Source organism: Carassius gibelio, chromosome A9, assembly GCF_023724105.1.
Source record: "Carassius gibelio isolate Cgi1373 ecotype wild population from Czech Republic chromosome A9, carGib1.2-hapl.c, whole genome shotgun sequence".
Taxonomy (NCBI): Eukaryota; Metazoa; Chordata; class Actinopteri; order Cypriniformes; family Cyprinidae; genus Carassius; species Carassius gibelio.
In genome coordinates, this window is record NC_068379.1 from 9,223,295 (window position 1) to 9,250,387 (window position 27,093).

The 27,093-nt window shown below is 37.0% G+C and overlaps 1 protein-coding gene across 4 annotated transcripts in view; it reads left to right on the forward strand.

The window, feature by feature from the left end:
- Positions 1–27,093, forward strand: part of LOC128020200 (formin-like protein 2) — a 61,719-nt gene that overhangs the window by 27,175 nt on the left and 7,451 nt on the right. For all 4 annotated transcript variants that reach the window (XM_052606913.1, XM_052606912.1, XM_052606915.1 and 1 more), the window contains exons 4-25: positions 3,941–4,017; positions 5,455–5,538; positions 6,543–6,698; positions 11,961–12,069; positions 12,545–12,621; positions 12,992–13,085; positions 13,163–13,237; positions 13,956–14,066; positions 14,158–14,307; positions 14,806–14,907; positions 16,951–17,272; positions 18,405–18,590; positions 21,037–21,161; positions 21,894–22,096; positions 22,288–22,522; positions 23,407–23,475; positions 23,554–23,634; positions 24,004–24,133; positions 24,238–24,401; positions 24,729–24,830; positions 24,933–25,031; positions 26,428–26,551. In XM_052606913.1, the coding sequence (XP_052462873.1) occupies positions 3,941–4,017; positions 5,455–5,538; positions 6,543–6,698; positions 11,961–12,069; positions 12,545–12,621; positions 12,992–13,085; positions 13,163–13,237; positions 13,956–14,066; positions 14,158–14,307; positions 14,806–14,907; positions 16,951–17,272; positions 18,405–18,590; positions 21,037–21,161; positions 21,894–22,096; positions 22,288–22,522; positions 23,407–23,475; positions 23,554–23,634; positions 24,004–24,133; positions 24,238–24,401; positions 24,729–24,830; positions 24,933–25,031; positions 26,428–26,551 (2,875 nt within the window). The remainder of the gene's footprint in view (positions 1–3,940; positions 4,018–5,454; positions 5,539–6,542; positions 6,699–11,960; positions 12,070–12,544; positions 12,622–12,991; positions 13,086–13,162; positions 13,238–13,955; positions 14,067–14,157; positions 14,308–14,805; positions 14,908–16,950; positions 17,273–18,404; positions 18,591–21,036; positions 21,162–21,893; positions 22,097–22,287; positions 22,523–23,406; positions 23,476–23,553; positions 23,635–24,003; positions 24,134–24,237; positions 24,402–24,728; positions 24,831–24,932; positions 25,032–26,427; positions 26,552–27,093) is intronic.

The window sequence follows — 27,093 nt, forward strand, 5'->3', positions numbered from 1 at the left end:
TGTGAGTGTATGTTAAGGCTAGGATGGATGACATCTCCTGTAAAAATACCTCCTCATAACTCAGTTATCATGGCTAGAGTGCTCTCCTTATAGCTGTTCACTACAACAGATGGAACAGATGGAAAATTGACAGGTTTGTTCGGTAGTTCTGTAGATGTTTTGCCCTCTTGGTCTGCACATGAATCTTGGTCTGCACTGAAAACTATGAATTACCCCTAAACATCAGACCAACTAAAGATTAGAGTAAAATGTAGTAGAGTGCACTAAACCTAGACTTACGTAGCCAGACTTCTAACTAGCGCCATCAAGATTGCAGTTTATTCAGGCCAAGAACTGCCCACTTAGTCATGAAGAGACTGTCTGACAAACAAGTAAAGTGACCAACCATTTGTTTGTTTGTTTGTAAATGAACATCATGATACAATATTATGATGTCACCCCTCATGATGTCATAAAAACTTTGATTTGAAAGGAAAAGTAAAGGGGAAAAAAAGAACAAGCTATGAGACAAGAAGATATGAGATGGAAAAGTAAGGAGAGGAGTGCCAAGGACTTGGAAGAATGGATAAGGGACCGGAAATGAATTGAAGACGGATGTGATTAAATATTAAAGCCAGATATTGTTGTGTTTGTCGTGATGTGGAATCTGAAGGTGTTCTTGAGCTGATCTCATGGGCGTAACGCTCTGGCGACTGACATCATGTCCCTAAGCTGTCAGAAAGAAAGAAATAAAACAGAGACCATGGGACGGGGGAAACTTATAGATCAAGATTAAGTATAAAGTGAAAGTGAGAAACAGACAGAGAGGGAGAGAGAGAGTTATGGCTGTACTTTCTGGCAACGGCTCTTTTCTGCAGACGTGAACAATTGTTACTTTGTGTGTGCTGAGAGCTTTACATATGGTGCATTCCACACGCGGCTCTCGGCCAATGAGATCGCAGCAGGAAGAGGGTCATTCCAGAGGGTCCTGAAGAATGTCTGTACCATTGATTCCATTCCAGGATGACCTCTCTGGAGAACAGCTTTCTTTTTCCCATTCTCTTTCCCTCTCTCACTCTCTGCAGCTGGGAATGCTTAAAGTCGAGGTGGGAGCATGAGCTCGGCGCACACACTGAAAACACACACTACACTCCACATGTGCCAAACAAACCCACGCTGGGAACAACAGAGAACACACTCCCCTCTTTTTCTCTGTACTCACCATTGGTTTTATGCGTCTGTCTTGTTCACTTTATCCCTCACTCTCCTAATTTCCATAATATCCATCCAAAATATGAGTTTGAATTAGAATAAATGTGTAACTTATTATATTATAGTAGAATAGCAGGCCAAAAGTGTTCAGGCTGTACTATTTCTCAAATGGATTTTTGAATTGTAATGGTTGAAATATGGTGACCATAAATCCTCCTTTTCCGGCCAGGATTTCTAAATTGTCTGGGTTTTAGCTTTGATTTTGATTGCTCTCTACAGTCCTCATACATTAATGTATGCATGCAATTGCATTGCTTTGGCCATTCTTTTTAGATACCACCTTCTCAAATGTCATGATTGGTTGAGTATGTGCAATGCCTGCACACTATTGGTCAAACTACTCCTTAGTCGCAAGTATGAAAACAATAGTAAAACAAAGCCAAAACCCCAACACACTTTAGGCAATTTAGAAATCCTGGCCTAGACTTGCCTGGGGAAAAGAGACATGTGATGATGTCACTGACAACATTTCATTTCAGACACAATGCAAGTTACTTTTTTTTTTCTTTTATTAGAAAACAAATAACATGCATTAAGAAAGTAAATACATGTCTCCATCTTTCTGTCTGTTGCTGTCTCCATCCCTCCCTTTTTTCTCACTCTTTTTAAATCCCTTCGATGCAATGATTTTAGTGTCTGACATCAGTGAATCAGACTGAATATTAATACCTGGCCTGCCACTCATCATCATGGCTACAGTCTAAATAGTGTTGCAGAACTGCAGCAGCAGTTTTGAGTTAAGATTTGGCTGCATATCTCGTTCAGCTGATGAAAGCCCTCTCCTTGGACGGCGGTTTCACATGCATTTCACCTGACACGTGATTGGGTAGGCCACAAAGCCACTGTAACCATGGCTACAGAGAACAAAACTGGGCCCACTGTTTGGACTCAACGCTATTGTGAGACCGACTGGAGAAAACAACCAAATACTCCAATCACTTTGAACATTGCATTCAGTCCTTTCATTTTTTATGATTATGCCAGAGTTTTTAGTTGAGGGAATGTGACAATGTCTGGATGATTGTTGAATTCACCCAATTATGTTTCATTTAAGAGTCACTTTGTATCAGATTTTCAATTAACAGCTAAAACTAAATGTGTAAAATGTAGATAAAACAAAAGAAGTAAAAATAGATGCAAATTAAGCAATTGTTTACAAACATAAATTGTATGTTTGAGTTCATAATGAGCTCTTCTGATTGCAGAATTTGGCTTTACAGACTATTTTCAAATTATAGATAATTTACCTTTTATAGTAATTTATATGTAGTATTTATAGTTTAAAAAAGTAGTAAAAATTTAAATAATAATAATAATAATAATAATAATAACATATATAGATTAGGTTATATGAATGTTTTAGTTTTTCAGAAATTTTGGAAAGACTAAGACTATATATATATATATATATATATATATATATATATATATATATATATATATATATATATATATATATATATAAATTCTCAGTGTAGAAGAGACATGAATGACAATACTTTCAATAAATTATCCAATGCTATTTGTTTAATTCCATCATTATCTATGAGAAACAATTGTGATATTAAAATACATTTATTTGTCATTGTTAAGAAAGGGTCAATCCACCCCAAAATGAACATTTTGTCATTAATCACTTACCCACGTCATTCCAAACCCGTAAAGGCTTTGTTCATCTTTGGAACACAATTTAAGATATTTTGGATGAAAACCGGGAGGCTTGTTACTGTCCCATAGACTGGAAAGTAAATAACACTATCAAGGTACAGAAAAGTATGAAAGACATCGTCAGAAGAGAATCTGCCATCAGTGGTTCAACCTTTAAGTTATGAAGCGACGAGAATACTGTTTGTAATTGAAGAAAACAAAAATAATGACTTTATTTAACATTTTGTCTCCTCTGTATCCCTCCACATCACCTTAGCGCCATTTTGGATAATATCAACTGAACGTAGGCAGCTTACACTCTTCTGTGTCAATCACGCCAATAAAATCATAAAAAAGTATTCTCGTCGCTTCATAAAATTTCGATTGAACCACTGATGGCAGATACACTGTTCTGACAGTGTCTTTCATAATTTACTGGATGTTGACAGTGTAATTTACTTGGCATTCAATGGGGCATTGGATTTGCCTGCGGACGAGTACCTGTAACCATTGGCCAACAGCAAAAAAAATAAATAAATAAAAATAAAAGGGCAGTCGATTTACCTACCTGGGAAAGAGTCATCTCGGCGGACAGCAACGAGGACCACAATGTTATCTACTGTAACATATTGGAAATGCACCAATGGTCTTCTGAGACCTCCAACCACTTTGGTGCACGAACACCATCACTATCGAGACTAAGGTACAGCTGCACAACTCCATCATCAATCAAGTGACCACCTATACCAGCGAAACTTGCCAATGCCGCAGCAAATCGATCACAATGGAGATTGCTTGTCTCTCAATGTGCTGAATACCGCGGGAGGATCCAAGTCATTGTCAATGGGACATTCATAAACCTCCCGGTTTTCATCCAAAATATCTTAAATTGTGTTCCAAAGATGAATTAAGCTTTTACAGGTTTGGATTGACATGGAGGTAAGTGATTTATGACAAAATTCTCATTTTGGGGTGGATTATCCCTTCAATCCTACTAGATGAAGGCTACAGTGAAGGATGTTTCTTCTTCTTTCCTCTGCAGAAGTTCAGGAGGAGAGTGCAGGAGTCAACCCAGGTCCTGCGGGAGCTGGAAATCTCATTACGGACCAATTACATAGGGTGAGTTCATCTGTGTGTATGCATGTTCATTAAATACTGCTCACACTGGCACACATCGAAAGCCCTCATGCAAGATGAACTGAAGCTGAAATAATGCTCTTTTGTGTGAGACGGCACAAGTAGCAGCCAAATGCTCCTGACTGGACTTGTCATATTTCTGCACAGTGGAATTTTGCTTGAGTGCCAAATGAACCGGTTTTTGTTTTGGGAAACCCTACACAATCTTATCAGACCAGATAAATGTTGTAAGGTTCTGAGATTCTGTGGGAGCTGAGAATCACACACCCAGTTGCATACTGGGAACTAGGATTGATCGAATATGGAAAGGCTGACGGAACTCGGCGAGGTCAGGCAAATGCCAGGAACAGGAAAACAGGAAGATGTGATATTCCAGGACCAACCAGCACACACACTCTTTCCCTGTCATCTCATAAATGAGTGTTATTATTCATTATTCAAAGACAGTTCAGACCAGACAAACATACTTCCAGAAACCCCCCGAGTTGCCATACAACCTGTTTAGAGATTTAGCTGCCGTATGGTACTAAACTAGATTACATAAATATTCTAGCTAATCTAGATCAGTTAAAGCAGTATTATCGGCTCACAGAGGGTTCAATGAACACAAAACAACAGAATGATACCCAGATGTGCTCCTAGTTTATACAATGCTTCCCCCAGTTGTACATTATTAAAGTTGTATTTTAAGGGATAATGTACAGTCATCTGGTCATTAATGCAAAATAAATGTCATTTAGAATGCAGTTGAATTAAGTGTTCCAAAAACCATGTAATACAAATGTATACAAACCCAAAGATTTGCTCATATGAGACTAGTTCCATATTCCATAGTTTCATCATAGTGCTCCTGAAATATTCAGATAAATACACTTTTCACATGTAAGTTAAACTGCTCATTAGAAAATCAAAGGAAATAGAGACATAACTCAACAGAATTCTAATCACAACTCTGAGGTTCTCATGTGTTAGTCTACATGTCACTGGTGAAAAGTGAAAAAGGTGGAAACCAGCTTTTGATTATTTCTGGTATCCTTGCAGTCTTTCGTGTGTGAGTGTGGTATTCTGGGATGTCTCTGCCATGTCTTTGAAGTATCTCTTATTGCTGCTGCTCTGAGGAAGAAATCCAGCTACATGAAACCTCTGCTTTCAATCTCCCAACTGTGTTGAAGCTGTTTTTAAAGCTACTGAGACGCCGTTCCGTGATACATATTTCATGATGTCTGTCTCTTTATGGAAGTGTAGTTTGTGAACGCTGGAACTGACAGTCTATTGGATGATCCAGTCTAACAACTGCATGTTTACTTGAATAATTAGTGATATAACTTAATGATGTAGTAATGATTAATCATATCAAAGTAATACAGTAGTGCATATAAACGTTTGACGGTCAGTTTCTCTCTCTCTCTCTCTGTTTAGGTGGGTGCGGGAGTTTCTGAATGAAGAGAATAAGGGTTTGGATGTGTTGGTGGAGTATCTTTCGTTTGCACAGTACGCTGTCACGTAAGTCACCCGTGATTGTACTCAACATGAACACAATGAACACAATAGCTCCTTTCACCCAGACTGCTGCAGGATATTTCTGCCGCTCTGACTACATGCCTTACTACTGCTCGTGGAGGACCTGTGTGTGTGTGTGTGTGTGTGTGTGTTTTAGAGAATGTGTGTAGCCTGTTCACTGAGATCAGATGAAATCACAAGATTTCATTTACAACCAATAGCACTTTATTCCCGATAAGGAATGAACATGTTTAAGTGTGTTTTGGGGAAAAGACTGTTATCACACCCTGATGACTCGATACAACACACTATACACTATATTGTTCAAAAGATTTTCTTTAGACTTTTTAAAAAATAAGTCTCATACACTCATTAATTTATTAAATATACAGGAAAAACTTCAATATTATGAAATGTTATTCCAATTTAGAAGAATTGGAATAACATTCAGTATCACTTGATCCTTCAGAAATCATTTTATGTTGATTTGCTGCTCAGTAAACATTTATTATTATTATTATTATTATTATTATTATTATTATTTAAAATAGGTGTGCTACTTTATATTTTTGTGGAAACTATGATACATTTTTTTCAAGATTATTTGAAGAATAAATTATATAATTAATAATAATAATAATCATAATAATAATAATAATCATCATATTTTTTTTTATAATTTAAATAATAATTTGTACTCTTTAATTTTGCTTTTGATTAATTTATTGCTTTTGAAAATTTTGAACAGTAGTGTAACTATTGAATCTGTCATTACATTCATAACGCAGAATAATATGCTGTTTTAATAGTGAATTAAGGTTAGGATTACAGTTTGTTTGCAGTGCACATAAGCAAATGTCCTATGACCATAGATAAATAAAGTATATTTTAGATGGTTGTACAATAATAATAATAATAATAATAATAATAATAATAATAATAACACAATATTCTCTTTGTGGTGAGTTTGCCCATATCCTGAGCTCCTGCTGTTGTGTGTTTGACAGGTATGACGGTGACAGTTCTGAGGGCAGCACAGAAAACTCAGTGGATAAACCGAAACCATGGAATCGATCGATTGAAGATCTCCATGGAGGAAACCACCTCTCATCAGCTGTCACAGGCAACAGCATCTCCAGAGCCAGCAGACATTCAACCATAAGGTGTGAGCACACATGAACACAAACTGATGTTTTAGTATTATTATTATTTATAAGGCGTAGAGCAGAGTCATAGCATACAAGACACTGATAGTATCTGATAGTTTTAATTTGAAGGCGATATGGTTTGTCCGACTGCAGAGAGTGTGTACAGCCTTCAAGTGTTTTCTGAAAGGCTCTTTTGTATAGTCATGAGGCCTGTATGACTTAGGAAATAGTGCACCATGTCAGAACACAGTTGACCTGTGTCTGTCTGTCTGGCCGCTGACTCACAAAACTGCTTGAAATGGCTTTATTCAGATGCAGAATGGACAACTGACACATCAGCATCATATGAGTATTAATACAGGAACTGATATGGATGACGGGACAGAAGTACTAACACTGAACCTGAGGGGATCTATTTGAATGGGTTTAATATATTTAGCCCCCTGTCACTTGTCCCTTATGCAGCAGTAAGAGAATTAATTCTGACATCACCGTGGCTAGCTATCAGTGGTCAGTATTCTGTATTTATGCTACATTTTTGAGTAGGTGGCACCTTTAAACGAATTTTATGAGATAAGGGAAGTCCACACCACAGCGTTATTTATTTATTTAAGTCTGATGTAGTATTAATCTTATATTTGACATTTTGTTTTTCATTTTCGTTAGTTAAGTAATTTTTTTAATGTGTTTTTGTCTTTTTTTTTTTTTTAAGTGCACCTATTATGCCATTTTGAATATTGCCTTTCATGCAAGGCAAGGCAAGGCAAGTTTATTTATATTGCACTTTCCGTACACAATGGCAATTCAAAGTGCTTTACATAAAATAAAGTAAAATAATCATGAAGAAAAATAATAACAAAAATAAAACTCTGGAACAATTTTACCTTTTAAAACTTTGGAAGTGATTTTAAAATTGACTTATTTAAAATGAATTTAAAACAGTTAAAAATAGAAAATTATTTTACATAAAATACAGTGCAATCGATTCAGACATTGCACAGTGCCCCTTCAATAAATGCACAACTAAATAGATGGGTTTTGAGTCTAGATTTAAATGTTACTAGTGTTTTAGCACATCTGATCTCTTCTGGAAGCTGATTCCAACTGCGGGCAGCATAGTTACTAAAGGCGGACTCCCCTTGTTTTGTGCGAACCCTTGGTATTTCTAACTGACTCGATTCTAGTGATCTGAGTGCTCTGTTAGGCTTATATTCAGTGAGCATATCTGCAATATATTTCGGTCCTAGGTCATTTAGTGACTTATATATGAGTAAAAGTACTTTAAAATCAATCCTAAATGTAACTGGAAGCCAGTGTAAGGACCTGAGGACTGGTGTGATATGCTCAGATTTTCTGGTTCAAGTCAGAATCCTGGCGGCAGCGTTCTGGATGAGCTGCAGCTGTCTAATGGTCTTTTTGGGAAGAACGGTGAGGAGCCCATTACAATAGTCCACCCTGCTGGTGATGAAGGCATGAACAAGTTTCTCCAAGTCAAGACTGGAAACAAAACATCTAAGCATGCAATATGCAATGTAGCTGTATATCAATACAACAATCTGCAAAGAATGGACTATGAATCGAATCCCACTTCCGTCATATCTCACTACATGTAACAGAGTAACACATCTGGATAATGCCCATCTGTGTTCTCCGCTGGCCGGCCACAAATAACTTGACCCTGCCCTGAAACACTGTAGCTTGTTCGTGTGGTTAACATCATGTCGTGAAGATGCTATGAAAGTACATTTGTATTATTTTCACTTCGGAGTGAAGAGGCTGCAAAGAATCAGTTGTTTCAGTTTTACTGTATTTTATTTTCTACTGTACCACATACTTGTTTGTGTTCCTGTGTGTTCCTTCACTGACGACTGCTTCTCTAATCTCGGGGAGTTTAGACCAATCACAACAGACTGGGCCATCTGACCAATCAGAGGAGAGCAGGAGCAGGAATTATTTTCAGGTTTTTTTTTTTTTTTTTTTTTTTTTGAAAACAGAGACGTCCAATCAATCCATGTAACTTTAAAAAGTAGCAGAAAATATAAATGTAGTTAGTAATCTTCCTTGGCCTGAACGGGCATTTATGAAAATAAAACGTTCTATTCAGTTGTACAGCTTTATTAATTGGTTGTATCTTCACGTGAATAAAACACACTTTGGTTTGATGGTGCTAGAACTCTGACCTGTGTCGCAGGTTCTGTTGAATGTATCTGTGTAATTAATGCGGTTGTCACTTGTTGTGTGTTCCCATCTGCAGCACAGGGCATGCTCTTTTTGTCCTCTCTTCTCCTTTCCTCTAACGTGCTGAATGATGGAGGTTAGCATAGCAGTGAGTTCTTGCTGTGTACCCGAGGCCTCAGACGTAACTTGCCCTCATGTCTTTTGTCAAGCTCTTGTTTATTCAGATCATTCTGCTGTTCAGTGCATGTATTCATGAATTGCGATTGTACTGTAAAGTTTCTGCCCACATGCAGTAGTTTTGTTCATGTGCTTTCCCTCGACTCTTAGTAATTTCTAGGCTTCAATTGTGTGCTGTATTATTATTTTTTTTAAATAATAATTCTCTTATTTCCCAAAACGCCCTCCTGAAGAACACAGACGCATCCAAAATGCCCAAAATGCTCAGAGAAACAAGAGTATGTCTGCTGTTTAGGTTTAGCTAAATTTTTTACATATTCCTATAGACTTCTGTAGACATGTAATAAAACAGTATAGTGCTTGACTAGTGGACTATTGAGTTGACTATTGATAAATATATATATATTATACTGCACTTCCCAGACTTAAGTTTCATATCTTGACGAAGTTTATTCAAGGTCTGCTCAGAATCTTATGAGTTGTTAGGAGAGTTTGTTCATGGCTGAGTTAACTTGCTTCCATCTCAAACAATGCAATATGGCTTTTTTGATATGACAATGAAACAGACAGAGTCCACTTATAAATCTAATGACTACATTATAAAGCTTTTTGTATTGTATTTTTACTATAAAACATATAGTAGGATATTGTGTGGATCTTAAACAGTGCTCAAGCTATGAGATTTATAATACATTATAACTACGGGAACTATAATCCATTATAAATATGTTGTAACGTTGTTGATCATGTGTCATAAATCATCATGCTTCATCATGAATTGCTACCTTTAATATTTAAGTATTACTTATAATTATTCATGAGATTATACTTTTTAAGGCATTATGCAGTAAAAAGCAGACTTCATAAAAAGTGTATGACAATACACATAGGAAATGAATAGGAAACAATAAATAGCTTCAGTTTGAATTATAAAGCAGCTCTACAGAAGACAGTAAAGTGGCATTATTGTGCTCAATTTAATTCAGTCAGTGATCTTATTTGATGTTAATCGAAGCGATTCACTGAATATTAAATGTTTTTTAAGCCCCAAATAACAAATGCAGGACCTTAAAATCTCCAATAACATTTGTTCAGATTAATTATTATAATTTTTTGTTTAACAAAACTTCACATTTTATGTAATTATCTCATTTCTAAACCCCCAAAATTTGCAAACATTACATTTATACGTGTATGTTCATGTATTTATTTATTTTTTTTTAACTGACATGCAAAACAAAATTACTTTCTGTTCTCGTAGCTTGAAGCATCAACTTTTGCAACTTGGAAGAAGGATGTGTTTAAGCATGTGTGCTTGTGAAATCAGCTGTCAGATAGGAGTCAGGAATACTGTGTTCTGGATGAGCACAGTCACACATCCGGATGTACAGCATGACAAAGACATTACACACATGTGATTCAGTACACTCTGCAATGGCTTCTGGCTCTTTGTGATGTTCTGGACAAAAGAGATCGGAAGTTACAAGTCTGGTGAAATAACATTCACACGTAATCATTCCCACTCATGTCAGAGTGGAAAGACAAACCACATTTTTATTGTCTAACCGTATTAGATTTATGCATCATATTTAATGGGAAATTCTTACATTCACTCAATAAATTCAATTAAAATAAGACAACTGTCACCATTCAAAGGAAATCAGTATGCACTGCATTAGCAATATTTAGATGTATTTACACTGCAATTACAATTGCATGAATAATTAACTCACAATATTAGCTTCTTGTTTGTTGAACTGTTGTATAAAATCATGTGTGCAAGCATGCTGATATACAGTAAAAAACAGCAGACTTGATTGTGTTTGCAGTATTGCTTAACCATATCAGACATTATGTGATATATGAAGAATATCATTAGATGGTATACTGTGTTATATGAACTGCATCAGGCTACATCACCCAGTAAAAGTGAATGTGTTTTTTGTTTATTTTTAGCCAAGTGCATGACATAGGCTACTTGATTCTTCCACATTGTTAAAAAACAGTCATAACACTGAATTACCATAGACGATACACACCTTTAGTGCAGATATGTGTGTGTTCATGTTCCTGAATGAGTTCCCCCAGGCACTGCTGCTGACATATTGCATTATGTCTGTTTGTGTTCTGTGTGTGTGTGTGTGTGTGTGTGTGTGTGTATTTTCAGGAAATCACGCCCAGCTCGTCTTGTGACAGTCTTAAAGAGAAATGTGTTCCCTTTGTGTTAGTTTGTGTGTGTAAACATTTTCTAGTCTCTTTGTGAGCCTGTTATTTTTCTTTTTGTTCTTGTGTGTTAGTATGTCCTTGCTGATCGGTAAGAGTGTGTATCTATTTTATACCTGTTTGTGTGTGTGTGTGTGTGTGTGTTCTTTGTGTGCATCTATTGCTGTGTGTCTCTGTTCTCACACATTAAATCCTCTGGCTTGGCCCGATGGCTGGCATGCATGTCAATGCTGTTGCTGTTGCTGTTGTGTTGTGGAGGTGAAATGTGTGCACAGAGCACTTTCATTGCTCTTAGACAATGCAAATCCTCACACATCACACACACAGCAGATGCTGCTGACAGACCTAAACACAGCACTCACAGCGTTTAAAGAAACGGGTTCAGTGTGAGATATTGAATATCCCTGTGCTCCTGATCCCTCTGCCTTGATTCAGTCCTGTGAATCGACACCAGGATATGTCTCTAGACTTGTGTTTACAAGAAGATAATGCATATTTCCCATGCTTATAATCATTTTAAACATCTTAATAAAGAGTTATTCCTTTAAAATAATAGTTTAGCTTTTAAAAGAAAGAACTTTCAAAAGATTGGGGTCAGTTCGATTTTTTGACTTTTATTCAGCAGGTATGCATGAAATTAATATGGATGAACTATTGATTTCATCGGTTAGTAAACTTCAATTGTTATTTTGCTCTCAGGTCTAATACATTACCCATCCGGAGGACATTGAAGAATTCCAGATTAGTGTGTAAGAAAGACGACGTTCATGTGTGCATCATGTGCCTACGAGCCATCATGAACTACCAGGTAAACACTCACAGACCACTGAAATTTGATAGGACAAAAAAAAAATCCAGTTTTTGACTAGTTTCATATATAATTTGTCAATTATTATTAATTATTAAGAAATAATTATAAAAAAAAGGAAAATTTCCCCAAAACTCTTGCCAATTTTGATAAAAAAAAAATGTAATAATAATAATCACACAAACAATTCATAGTATGTCAATGATATTTGTAAAATACAGCCTCTATTACTTCCAAACCTTTTAAAATGAATATAAATACGGGGGATCCAGCGAGATCCAGCTGTTCAACAGGTTTCAGTTCCTGAGTGTAGAGATTTTGGGCCTCACTCATACAGAAAACCCAAACACACACTCAGACACACACACTGATTCATGAAAAGCTGTTTGATCTTCATCATGTTTTATGTTCAGATAATAAATCTTGAAGATCTTGCCATGTTTACTAATGAGCCCTCTCTCTGTCTTTCTCTCAGTATGGCTTCAACATGGTTATGTCTCACCCTCATGCTGTGAATGAAATTGCACTAAGTCTGAACAATAAGAATCCCAGGTAACCCATTGAGCTGGAGTAAATGTGTGTGTGTGTGTGTGTATCTCTGAAAGAGGGGGCACATTCCCAGAATCCACAGCTTTAATTGATGTGGGTTGTGACTCCTCTTTCAGAGTCATAAATACTGGCAGCTATAACAACAGGCCTCTTAATCTCAGTGTGCGGTTGGAGGGCTGCTTTTCTCCATCTGTGTAAATGTTGAGCAAATGGTGATTATTGTCCTGTTTTTTTATTTTTTTTTTTCGTTCCAAATCTATGAACTGAACTGTTGTACTGTATAAATGCTAAAGAGAATGTTTTCTCCCAAAATGTGCAGTAACAGCCTCCGTAATCATGAGAACATGGATTTGATATGTGTGTGATATTGCAGGACTAAAGCTCTGGTGCTGGAGCTGCTGGCCGCTGTGTGTCTGGTTCGAGGAGGTCATGAGATCATTCTCTCTGCCTTTGATCATTTTAAAGAGGTACTAACACACAAATACTGTAGTATTGTAGTTCTTTATATATGTATAAAGAACCACATTTCTTTATTGCTTTGCAGGTGTGTTCAGAAGATCAGCGCTTTGAGAAACTTATGGAGCATTTCAAGAATGAAGATAATAACATCGACTTCATGGTATGAGTTACACCAACATCCAAATATACACATTTTTCATTTGCAGTACTCTAAATTAATACAACACACTGTACCATTGATTGACATGTTTGGCTATGAGATAAAAATAAATAATAAATAAAACAAATAGCTTATTGCAGAAGAGACTCATCTATTACTTAAGAGCTTCATTAAGCAGCATTGCAAGAAAATACCTTCATGCATTATATCATGACTTGTAATAGAATTTAGCATATTAGTTGTGCGATAAGATATTAAAACAATATAAAATATATAAAAAACAATATAATGCAGCCGATATGTGCAACATGTGTGTATTAAGCCAATATGTGCAACATGTGTGTATTAAGCCAACATGTTCAATATACACTATATATATATATATATATATATATATATATATATATATATATATATATATATATACATATATATATATATATATATATATATATATATATATATATATATACACACATATATATATATATATATATATATATATATATATATATATATATATATATATAGTGTGAATTTGAAGAATTTTAATTATATAAATTTCTGCGGAAATAGAAATCTGTAGCGCTTTCTATATGCTTTTGTTGTATGCAAATTTTATTTTATTTATTTAGCCTCAATCCTTCATCAAAAAAATCTATAAAAATGTTTAGTTTTTTGGGGGTCGAAATGTATTATGGTGTCTATTGTCTTGCAGGTTGCCTGCATGCAGTTCATCAATATTGTGGTTCATTCAGTGGAAGACATGAATTTCAGAGTGCACTTACAGTACGACTTCACAAAGCTGGGTTTAGACGAATATCTGGATGTGAGTAAACTTCAGAGCTGAGTCTCCTGATGCAAATGTTCAGTATCACTCTGCAAGAGCATCCATCCCTATTCTCTCTGTCTTTGAGTAGAAACTGAAGAACACCGAGAGTGATAAACTGCATGTGCAGATTCAAGCGTACCTGGATAACGTGTTTGATGTCGGGGCTCTGTTAGAGGACGCAGAGACCAAGAACGCAGCGCTGGAGAGAGTGGAGGAACTAGAGGAGAACATGTCTCATGTTAGTACTGGTTTTATCAAATAAATAATTATATTATCCAGAAAAAACAATCGTTTAAGTGGCATGTTCAGGAGTGCTTATCATTTAAGTCCTCTAGTTGAACAATGCACCACCTGTCCAACAACAGTATTGAGTTCAGCTGAAAGCCTTTAATGATAATGAAACATTATAAGACCCCCTCATACATCGACCTTTGACATTTTGTGACAGTCTGGCCATTTGGCCAAGATGTCTTCCTGACCTTAGGTAATTTCCGCAATAGTGTGCCATTGATATTTATAGTGTACTGCATACATCAGGATTCAAGAATATTACAGTGGCAATTAATGTGAATCTGAAGTTCAATATTTCTGCAACCCTGTCTGGAATCATTTGAGATGTTAGTGTTCATGTCTCAGCAGTTTAGAAAGCATGCCGTATTTGTGATTGTGTCTTCATGATTTTATATTCTGTAGCTGGGTTGTCATTTCTTGTCGACTCTTGTTTGTGGTTTTCTAGCTGACAGAGAAGTTGCAGGACACAGAGAATGAGGCGATGGCAAAAATCGTTGAGCTGGAGAAACAACTCATGCAAAAAAATAAAGAGCTGGAGTCTGTTCGGGTAAATGATGAATCCTTACATCACTTCCTCTTGAGTTCTTCAGTTGACTGTATGGCTTGTTACATTATGGGTACTTCAAGTGTGTGTTTTTACCCAATGCTGAAAAATTAATTTCACAATATCTGTAGAATCTTCCCTTTAAAATCTATTGGCGTAATGTTCAATAAACCAATCAGAGTGTCATCTCCCGTTCTCTTTAAGAGCGAGATGTGCTCAAACCAGGGCAGATCACTATTTACATGGCCGTATTTGTTGGCGGAAAAGTTGAACGCTTCTCAAGCGAAGAAACCGATCTGCTCGTGCGCGAAGTTAAAGCGCGTGAGCAGATCATCTTCAGGACAAGCAGGAATCCACCAAAGCTCCGCACGATGAGTCAGTTAATATATATATGAGGTGCATTTTCTACCAGCGCGTTTCTTTAATTACAAAACAATATTGCGACATTGACTTTAGACTTTATACCAGGTTTGATTTGGTCTATGGCGCAGTTTATTTTCAGCTCCTTAAAATAGCATTAATAATGTGCCAGCAATGCACCTGAACAAACACCCCTTTTTTATTCCAGCAAGCCCATGGGTGCACAAATTGCCACAAATGCATTTGCTAATTAATCAACGTGGCACTGGACGGGAAAATGCGAACGACATGGGACTGAAACTAGCAAACAGACTTGCCCTGCGCCTTACGTCGAATCATGCGGGGTGTATGATAGGGCCCAAAATGTTTGTAACAGTTTACTATAAAGTTCATCAGCTAATGTAAATTAATGCATCATTTAACATTAACAGTGAGCAATACATTTGTTAAAGTATTTATTAATCTGGGGTAATGTTAAATTAATACAACTAAAACTGTTCATTGCTAGTTCATGAGCATCAACTAATATTAACAGATATAACTTGGGATTTTAATAACACGTTAGTTAATGTTGCAATTATTATTAACTGAGTTTAATAAATACTTTACAAATATTTTTTTTAATTGTAAGTTCATGTTAAAGGGGGGGTGGAATGCTCGTTTTCACTCAATATCCTGTTAATCTTGAGTACCTATAGAGTAGTACTGCATCCTTCACAACTCCAGAAAGTCTTTAGTTTTATCGTATGTATAAGAGAAAGATAGTCTGTACCGATTTTTCCCAGAAAAACACGAACAGTCAGATTTAGCATATATTTATGATCCAGAATCAGATCCCGAGGCTGAAATTGAACAAGAGCAGCGGAAGCAACGACTACAGCAGAACATCTCTATGTAGTATGTATTGAAACTGTATATATTTGCTTTATATATTTATTATATTTGCTATATTTGGAAAATGACTAAGTTCCACTTTATGTCGTCTTTTTTTTTTTTTAAGCTGTACATGTGGAAAGTCCAGTTTGATGACAACATCGCATGTTGTTTACTTGATGTGCTTACGCGCCGATAGCTAAGTTAACAACACAGAGATATTTGAAGCAGTTTTACTCACCGCCTGCGGTTCCAACACACGATCATGACCCTTTTTCGTTGGGACTGCATTATCCTTAAGAAATAAACGATACGCAAATCCGGCGTCAAACTGGGCCTTGTTTGTAAAACAAGCATCTTCAAAATGCAAATTCCGCTCCATCTAACGTCACACAGACCCATACTCGAAAAAAACTTTCCAAAACTTGTGACAAACCGGAAGAGGTATTTTTGGAACAAAAATACTCCTTCAAACATACAACTTAATTTTTGAAACTTTGTCCATGTTTAGCATGGGATATCAACTCTTTAACAGTGTAAAAAACTCAGTATGCATGAAATAGCATTTCACCCCCCCCCCCCCTTTAAATAATGTAGTTAACTAATTTTATTAAATACAAACCTATTTTTACTAGATTTAACATCAGTGTATCAATAATTTAACGATACGTTCTCATATTCTTGGCTCGCTGATGTGGCTTAGTAGTCAAATGTTATACATTTTTACAATATATATATATATATATATATATATATATGATAATCATGATAATCACATAAAGCCAAATTTAATTTTGCTCCCTGTGGTGACAGGAGGTGTATAAAGACGCCAGCTCTCAGGTGCACACCCTGCGGCGGATGGTGAAGGAGAAGGACGAGGCTATTCAGAAACAGAGCAACCTGGAGAAGAAGATCCACGAGCTGGAGAAACAGGGAACCATCAAGATCCAGAAGAAAGCGGACGGGGACATTGCCATCCTGACACCCCCTCCACAGGAGAACGGGCATCTGCCAGGGTCACAGGGCGTATCTGGGGTGTCCAGTGAGGGCGTGGTCAGTCACGGAGGTGTGGCTAACGGGGCGGCTCATGTCCTGAGCATCCCTGATCCTCCCCCTCCTCCTGGGCCGGCGACACGTAAGTGACCACTCCTGATTCTACATACTGGACTCAAGAGCGTGACGGTAGTCAGGAAAATAATGTAATAAATTATTATTTATGTTATTTGGAAGCAGATTCTCTTTTTATTATTATTACTTTTATCACTATGTTTGGAGGGTTTAACAGGCAAAAATGCTTCTAAAATTAACAAATGCCACTGCACAATTTAACTAAACCATATTTAAAGTTGAATCTAATACACTTTATTTGTATAGCGCTTTATACAATACAGATTGTGTCAAAGCAACTTGTGTACAGTACAGTGTCCAACAGGAAAATAGTTTGTCAATAATGCAAGAAGAAAAGAGTCAGTTTATCAGCTGAGGTCGGTTTACTGATGATTCAGTGATGTCATCATCCAGTTCAGCTCTCTTGCAGTAGTGTCTGTGCAGTCAAGCCAACAATATGGCCAGAAATTAAGCGTTCCCAGTTAAACAAATAAACGGCAACAGTGGCAAGGAACCAAAACTACATCTGTGACAGAAATGGAGAAAAAACCTTGGGAGAAACCAGGCTCAATCTCACTCTGGCCAGACAAAACCAGCATTAGTTTAATTCCAGGCTGCAGCACAGGTCAGATTGTGCAGAGGAAGTTTAAAGGCACCGAGCTTGATACAGCGCGTGCGCTCTCATCCGGGGTGTGACCTCCTTCAGTTTGTGAGATTCCACAGATGGAATTTCTTCTTGACCTTGCTTAAAACAAGGTTTTTTTTTTTTTTTTTTTTGCAGGTGATAAATATTTAGTTCCAGTTTTTTGGCTTTATTTAAAATTTAAATTGACTTTATTGGTAGCAAGAATACACATTTATTAGAAACGTGTCCCTGTGTTCCTCAAAGCAATGAATAAAAATTTAAACTGTTCCTTAAGAATTGCAGCTTATTCTGGTAAAGAACTGCCCTTTTAGAGAGTTAGAGAGCATCTACTACAGCTGGTATATAAAGATAGCACCTGCAGTTTGTTCAGTATGTGATGTTCAGGAGCGATGAATCTGAAATTAGTTGCATCTCTAAAAGGATTGTTAATACAAATGTGCGATCACATCAGTTTTTCAAAATAAATCAAATAAATAAATGGCTAATGGAACCTATATTTTCTCCCTCTTTCCAGTATCAAATGGTCCATCAGCTGCTCCAGCACCAGCACCAGCTCCACCACCTCCTCCTCCTCCTCCACCTCCTCTCCCAGGCCTCGCTCTGGATATATCTGCCCCTATGCCCCCTCCACCGCCCCCCATGGCTCCTCCACTTCCAGGCTGCGGCTCTCCCACTGTCATCATGAACTCAGGACTGGCAGGTAATGCAACCTGCTCCACACTAAAGACAATACCATAACAATCATGTACAGCTCAAACTACAGTACACCAAACAGTGACATGAGAGGAAAATCTCAGTGATTTAGATCCAGATATGTCACAAACTTCTTATGAAGCCTGAAGTATGCATTAGTTTGTGTTTTAAGTTTACATACTGTGTAAAGCGGTATATGAATGCAGGAGACTTGACTTGACACGCATCAGTTGAGTCTCTGGAGCCTTCCCTCATAGAGCACTGATAACAATCATAACAGCTCAACTGTGTTAGGTTTCCTGTAAAAGGTTCGATGTTTGAACAAGCTCAAGTGAAACAGTTCTGCTGAAGCCTGTACAGTAGATCAGATTAAAAAAAAAAAAAAAAAACATCAGATACAAAATAAATGGTAGTTATTTTCATCAACTAATTTATCCATCTGCTTTAATCTCTATGTAGTATGCATAAAACTTCACATTGATTTTAATGGAGCACACACTGATGTGCATTAAACAAGAGGTGATGATTAGTTTTATAAACAGATGGAGGCTTTCAGGAGCAATATTGCAGAATTCTGCTCATTAAAAATTGCATACTTTGCTATAAATCTTGGGAATCAGAGGTTGTGTTTTGTTTGCTCTTTAACTTCTTTTTCTCTGCTTATTTTTGCTGTACCTGTTGCGCCACCATAGAGGGACCCATCAAACTGTACTGTAGGTTTGCTGTGTCATGTCGTGTGTGCTCAGTCTTATGTGTGTGTGTGTGCGGTCATGGTATTTTAGTCTCTAAGAAAACACACTCAGTTCCTCTGTAATCTTGATCGGACAGTGTCTATGAAGCTGCATTGCTGGTTGTTCCTCCTGAAACCGAGCATGAAATTGGACACTGTTTTGCAGAACGTTTCCTTACCGTTTAAAAACCAGAGAGGAACATTCTTTAGACCTTGCTTACAGAGGTCAGCAAATAACAGGACTGTAATGCCAATCTATGAGACCACATGTTCCATGAGATGTAAGCTCTTATTTCTACACTCCACCGGGACAAAATCCCTCTTTCCAGAGCTCGAGCCATGAACCACAACCTCATGGAAAACAAAACTACAGTTCACATCGGCTCCAGATCTATTTGTCATTAAGAACGGCAGAACTCCAGTAAACACAAACACGTCTAGCAGTCCAGTGCAGTTTCACTTAGAAACAACCCACAACATAGATACATACTGAATGGCTTTTATATTATCTTATTAATCACTCACTTTAATCGCACAGTCTTCAATTTATGAAATTACTTTTAATCAACTAGTGTCAAATGACCACATTTAAAATTAGATCTTCCTTTTAAATAATTGAAAGTACGTGGTAAGGCAGTAAGACTACGAATGCCATGCCTGCAGTGTTAGTAAGTGTTTGATTGTGTAGTGTTTGCATGTTGAAACAGTGTGCTGTGCCGTTACAGGCGATTGATCCTCAGATAAGGCCAGAGTTGCGTAAATTCAGGAATGTTTAACACACACTCTTTACTCTGGCCACACTTTCTGCATTGCCTGATATCACACCATCATTTAACCCTAAACCCTCAGCTCAATTGGAAACAGCTCTCACTCTCTCTCTGTAACCTTTTACCAGAGATCAATATTTCCACCTTAATCAAGCATGTTGAAATCTGTATTTGCTGTGTCTGAGTCTGTGGATTATTTTGGAAGTTTTTGACTCATTCTCCAACTGAGACGCTGTTTGAGTCACATCCTCATATGCACATCCAAGAACAGCCATGAGCGTCTGTCTCACCGCCTAAACACACGGGTCAATCATATTGCTCAGATGTGCTTTTTCATAGTTTCATAATATTTTCCATAACGTTTCTTCTAGTATTTTTATAAATCAAAATAAGCCCAAATGGACATATGAAGCTATTGCATGAATATGAGAAGCTCAGCTCATTCTCTTGGAGGTATCTGATACCTTGACAAATCTAAGTTTGAGACATTGTTGAGATCTTATTTGAAACTCTAGAGGAGACACACGAGATGTCTTTTTTTCTCAGGAGGAGCATCTGAGAAGAGTCTCTATCTAAGCAAGTCCCATTTACTCTTGTTTAATTTCAATGCTCTCAAAGAGGAACAATTGAGACTTTAGAGGGATCCCATTTGGTCTTTAGCTGTCCACCGAGAGTCTCTCATTATCGTACAATTGTGTCATGTGTGATTTTGAATTAGAATATCCTGCTGACACAATCAGATTGATCAGGATATGAAGAGACTAGAGCTCTTTTAGGCTGACTGTATCAAAGGTCTCGTGTTCACACATTTCCCCTCACGTTCCCTCACAAGTGTGCACTGGACATGTTCAGATCTGTGCCTGCTGTTCACAAACCAGCTCCACTTCACTCAGGAGACTAGACTGCATGTTTATAGTCCCGATGTTGCTGACTTGTGCTCTCTGTCGTGTGTGTAGCTGTGAAGATCAAGAAACCCATCAAGACTAAGTTTCGTATGCCGGTGTTTAATTGGGTGGCACTGAAACCCAATCAGATCAACGGCACTGTGTTCAACGAGATCGATGACGAACAAATACTGGAGGTGAGAGAGACTTGAAAACATTAAACATTAATGAAACAAACATTGCAGTAAAAATCTTGACAGCAGTCATTTTTGTGGTGTACAGTATATGATGTGATATTAAAGCCATTAAATTTCATTAGTTCATGCATAATATGTTGCAGATGTCATAATTATGAAAATGGTGCATTACACTGTGTCCTCTAATGCATGAATGCATTTAATACATTTATATACAGTACAGTCCTGTTCAGAAGTTTGTGTTTGTTCTTTAAAAGAAACTTTTTCATCAAAGATGCATACGTTTGAGAGTAAAGTTGTTCCTTTTGAACTTTCTGTTGATCAAAGAATAATAAAAAAAAAGGATTGCATGACATTTAAAATATTGTAAATATATATATATATACAATAGAAAAATGTCATTTTGAATGTAATAATCTTCCACCAGATTATTTTTGATCAAATAGATGACGACTGGGTGAGAATAATTAAACAACTTTATAAAAAACAGTTTTGGGTCGGTAAGATTGTATAAAGTACAGATATTTATATCATGTTTGAATGACACGATGTGAGGAGGGTAAAACTGCTTATTGTTTTTGTTTGTTTTTTGGTATATACTCAATTGTTGGCTTATTATTTAGTCCCATGTTGATTTGCTGTGGGATTCCAGGCTGACTGTTATCATGTCATAGTGTCAGATATAAAGATCAGTTTAATGATGAATAGTGACCGTGGTCTGTCTTTTTTCAGGACCTGAATGTAGATGAGTTTGAGGAGATGTTTAAGACGAAATCCCAAGGGCCTGCCATAGACATCACCTCCAGCAAACAGAAGACCTCCCAGAAAGGACCAAGCAAAGTCTCGCTGCTGGACTCCAACCGAGCCAAAAACCTGGCCATCACACTCAGAAAAGTGGGCAAGACATCAGAGGAGATCTGCAGAGCCATTCAGATGTAAGAGTAGATACAGATGAAATGATCAGCAACATCTTTAGAAACTTTAGAAACAGTTTGACACATTTCTTGATTTGTAAGTTATGTTTTAGGAGTAAAGGTCTAAAACCTACAGCCACGTGAACATAGATTAATGAGGTTAATGCTTTGACGTGTGTGTATGTTTGTGTGTGTGTGTGTGTGTGTGTAAGGCTTGACCTGCGGTCGTTGCCGGTGGATTTCGTGGAGTGTTTGATGAGGTTTGTTCCGACGGAAGCGGAGCTGAAAGTTCTCCGTCAGTATGAGAAGGAGCGCAAACCTCTGGAGAACCTGACGGATGAGGACCGCTTCATGATCCAGTTCAGCAAGATCGAGCGTCTCATGCAGAAGATGACCATCATGGCGTTTGTGGCCAATTTCAGCGAGAGCATTCAGTTGCTCACACCGGTAAATCACTGCTCTGGCACACTGGCAGCAATTAAACAGGATTTCCTAGTATTCAGTCCAAATCTGCCAAGCAAATGTAGATAACTAATCTAGATTTACAAATAAATCTCCTCATATTTCTAAAATACCTGTTTCTTTTGCTCTCAGTGTCTCTTGAATTCATTCATAACCCTTCTTCACATGAATAGAGGGCAAAACCAACTTAAAATTAGTTAAGAAAATGCTGATTGGTCATCTCAAACTAAGATATTAAACTAGCATATTAATTTGACCAAAATTTGCAATGTCTAAATGTACTTTCATTGTTTTAGTGATTTCTTTGTTCTAGCTATTAACAGTGAATGCACACATTATTTTACGCTCAAGAATTTAAGCTCAAGATGTAGCTAGTTTGGGACCAAATACTGGTTTGTAGGTACTGATGATCTTGTATTTCTCATAAATTAAAGAACCATACTTGTAATAACGGGTGACAGGGATAAATGGGCATTGACATTAACTAAAGCCCTATCCGGACGGGACTAGTTTTCTAATCTACGTTTGAGCTTCGATACTTATCACCTGAAGTCTGCGATGTTCATGTACCAGTTCGGACGGGACTAACATCTCAGTGTTTATTACAGAGGTGGGAGGGTCTGTTTTGTGCATCTGGGCGTCACAGAGATCACACGCTCTGCATGTGTGCATTACACAGGCTACAGTCATTCAGATTGATTACCATTAGTAGAATCAGGTTTACTACAAACATGGTAAAAGGGATTAAGATTATTGCTGTATTTGTCATGTAAACTAATCTCGTTAACTAATGTAAAGTGTTCTAATGAAGAATTTTATCATATCTGGACCTATGTTCATATTGTATCATTTTGTTTTTGTCTCAACAGCAACTTCATGCCGTTATTGCAGCGTCTGTCTCCATCAAGTCCTCACAGAAACTCAAGAAGATCCTGGAAGTGAGTGTTTCACTTCTGCCCTGATTCATTTTTCTCCAGACTGTGCGTGTCTTTATCGAGAGTGTGTTTCTCTCTCAGATCATCTTGGCTCTGGGAAACTACATGAACAGCAGTAAACGAGGAGCGGTGTACGGCTTCAAACTGCAGAGCTTAGACCTGGTACACTTTACATAGGACTTGGGGATTTACTCAAATATTGGTGGCAAAATTTTAATCCTTTTGAATTATGAATGCAGAAGAAGAAAAAAAAAACAGTTTTCATTTACTATTTATTTATGGCATTCAAGGTGTGATATAAGTCAAACCACCATGATATATTTTGAACATTATCCATAATTGTAACACTGTTTTTTTATATATATAATAATATAATGGCTGATGAAAGATGTACCAAACATATGGAATATGTAATTTAATATTCTTTCATTTTTCTTGTGAAGTAACAAGTCACATTAACATATTTTCTTCATTTGTGATGTAATAACAATGTAATTATAATGTAATAGCAATTATGTTTTCCTATTCCAGTTATTAGACACTAAATCAACAGACCGCAAGATGACTCTTCTGCACTATATCAGTAATGTAGTAAAGGAAAAATACCAGCAGGTGACGCTCTTCTATAACGAGCTGAACTACGTGGAGAAAGCAGCGGCAGGTATCAAACGTCATACGGAAATCTGATTATATTTACAATAAAAAGGGCGGCTCATATTTGCTCAGACAGATCTGTACTAAATGAATTCTGTGTGTATTCCTCAGTGTCTCTGGAGAATGTCTTATTAGACGTGAAGGAGCTTCAGAGAGGCATGGATCTGACCAGGAGAGAGAACAGCATGCACGGAAACAACACACTGCTCAGAGATTTCCTACAGCAAAATGAGAATAAACTCAAAAAACTTCAGGATGATGCCAAGATCGCTCAGGTGCTGCAACACAAAAACCTGTTTCACGCTCAGTTAAAGGGGACACTTCATGAGGAATCTCGTTTTGATGTTATCATAGAATCATAAAAACAGTATAAACATTTCAACACTCAACACTTCCTCCCCAGGAGCAAATATTGAAAACTGAAACTTCTACAACTTTCTTAAAGCTCTGTGTATGTACAGATATGAATAAAAGCCTAACTGCTTGATTAATATAAAGAGAAAATAATGTAATAATAACTGTATCATGTGACACCTTTAGATTGGGGTTTTTATTAAAGATGTAACTGGTGTGATGTGTCTTTTCTTATCTTGTTTTCTCAGGATGCCTATGATGAAGTGGTGAAATTCTTTGGAGAATGCTCCAAAACAACACCCCCGTCCGTGTTTTTCCCAGTGTTTGTGCGCTTTGTGAAAGCATACAGGGTAAAGCGAGCCATCACACATCGTCTGGTTCACGTTCTTCAGTCATATGAATCCTGACGCCATTGATCACGTGACATAACCTGGGTATTTTCTCTCTGTCAGCAAGCAGAGGAGGATAATGAACAGAGGAAGAGGAAGGAGCAGATGATGATGGAGAAGCTGATTGAGCAAGAAGCTATGATGGAGCAAGAGGATCAGAAGGTACAAAGGAGTGTGTGTGTGTGTGTGTGTGTGTGTGCATTAATTTGGGTGGTTTATAAGGACACAGATTTGTAAAAATGACATGGGTATGACACAGGAATTACAATATGAAGGTGGTTTATGAGGACACTTCCTGGGTCCCTGTAATTAAAAAGGCTTAAAAACATACTAAATGGTTTTTATTATTTTTTATTTATTTTTATAAGTTTCCTGTGAGGGTTCGGGTTAGCTGTAAGGTTGATGTAGGGTGATAGAAAATACATCTTTTACAGTATAAAAACCATTTCACCTATGGAGAGTCCACACAAACCATGCCTACGTGTGTGTGTGTGTGTGTCAGGGAAGTGGGTTACTTAACAATAGTTTGGGGACAACTAAAGGGAGCTAAATCTTTAATTACATTGAAATCTAGGAATTTCATTGTTTGCAAATATATATATATTAGGGCCGGGACTTTAACGCGTTAATTGAGATTAATTAATTACAGAAAAAATTTCACGCATTTTTAATAACTTATTTTTACACCGCGGAACGTTTCTCACTGGATGAGTTTCAGCGGACCGATTATACTGAAGCACCAACTAGCGTTCGCGTATCACCGCAGCACATGATCGAACCTCAAGTATCACCTCAACGCAAAACATATAGCAGCTAGCGTGGACTTTACACTTTATGTTGAACTATGTATTATTTTGTTGGTTCAACTGCCAGTTTATGTTAAACTCTTTATTGTTTTGGCCAAGGTTATTGAGAGTTGGACTTAGTATGTTATGGCCTCTGAAGCAACAGAGAGATGTTTTCTAATAGTCAGTGTTTCCAATGTTCTGAATGTAATTGATAGTATTGTGTTTTACTTAAAAAAACACTTTACAGAAGGTTCCAGCACCTATAAGCGTCCTGAATTTCTGAAATGTACTATTTCTAAATTGTTTCTAAATATGCTATTGCTACAATTAATGGCAAAAATTGCACTGGTCTGCTAGACTTGGTTGAACAAAAATAAACAATATTTTGTTGCTTAAGCTTATGTATTCAGTCATTATTCAATGGTATACTATAATTCCATGTGAAAAAAAAAATACTTCTCACTGTTCTCAGGTCAAATATTTATATGCGATTAAAATACGATTAATTTCAATTAATTAATTACAAAACCTAAAATTAATAAAAAAATTTAATCGAGTCCCGGTCCTAATATATATATATATATATATATATATATATATATATATATATATATATATATATATATATATATATATATATATATATATATATATATATATTTTACTATTTATGAATCTTATTTTATTTATTGTATTATATATATATATATATATATATATATATTTTTTTTTTTTCGTGTGTGTGTGTGTGTGTGTGTGTGTGTGCTCAGTCTCCCTCTCATAAGAATAAGCGTCAGCAGCAGGAGCTGATTGCGGAGCTGAGGAAGAAGCAGGTGAAGGACAGCAGACATGTGTATGAGGGTAAAGACGGAGCCATTGAAGACATCATCACAGGTAACATGTTTTGCTAATGGGGTCTGCATGCAGAGGGCTTTAAAATATCAAATGTTAGTGTGAGCTACTAACCAGCTCTCTGTGACTGGTGGAAAGATTTCGTGCTCAATAACAGTTTACTGACCAGTGCTATTCCTGACTGAATGTGTGTGTGCTGTTACTGCTTACAGCTGTGGGCTGAGTGCAGCTACTAAACACTGTGTGTTAGACCTAAAGGGGTCATATCATACCTTTTTATCTATTCATTTATTTATTTTCTTTAACTGAAGTCAGATAGACAGACAGACAGACAGACAGACAGATAGAGAGTCAGACAGACAGACAGACAGATAGAGAGTCAGACAGACACACAGACAGACAGAGAGTCAGGCAGACAGACAGATAGACAGACAGACAGACAGAGAGAGAGTCAGACAGACAGACAGACAGACAGAGAGTCAGACAGACAGACAGACAGACAGACAGACAGACAGATAGTCAGACAGACAGACAGACAGACAGACAGACAGACATAGAGTCAGACAGACAGACAGATAGACAGA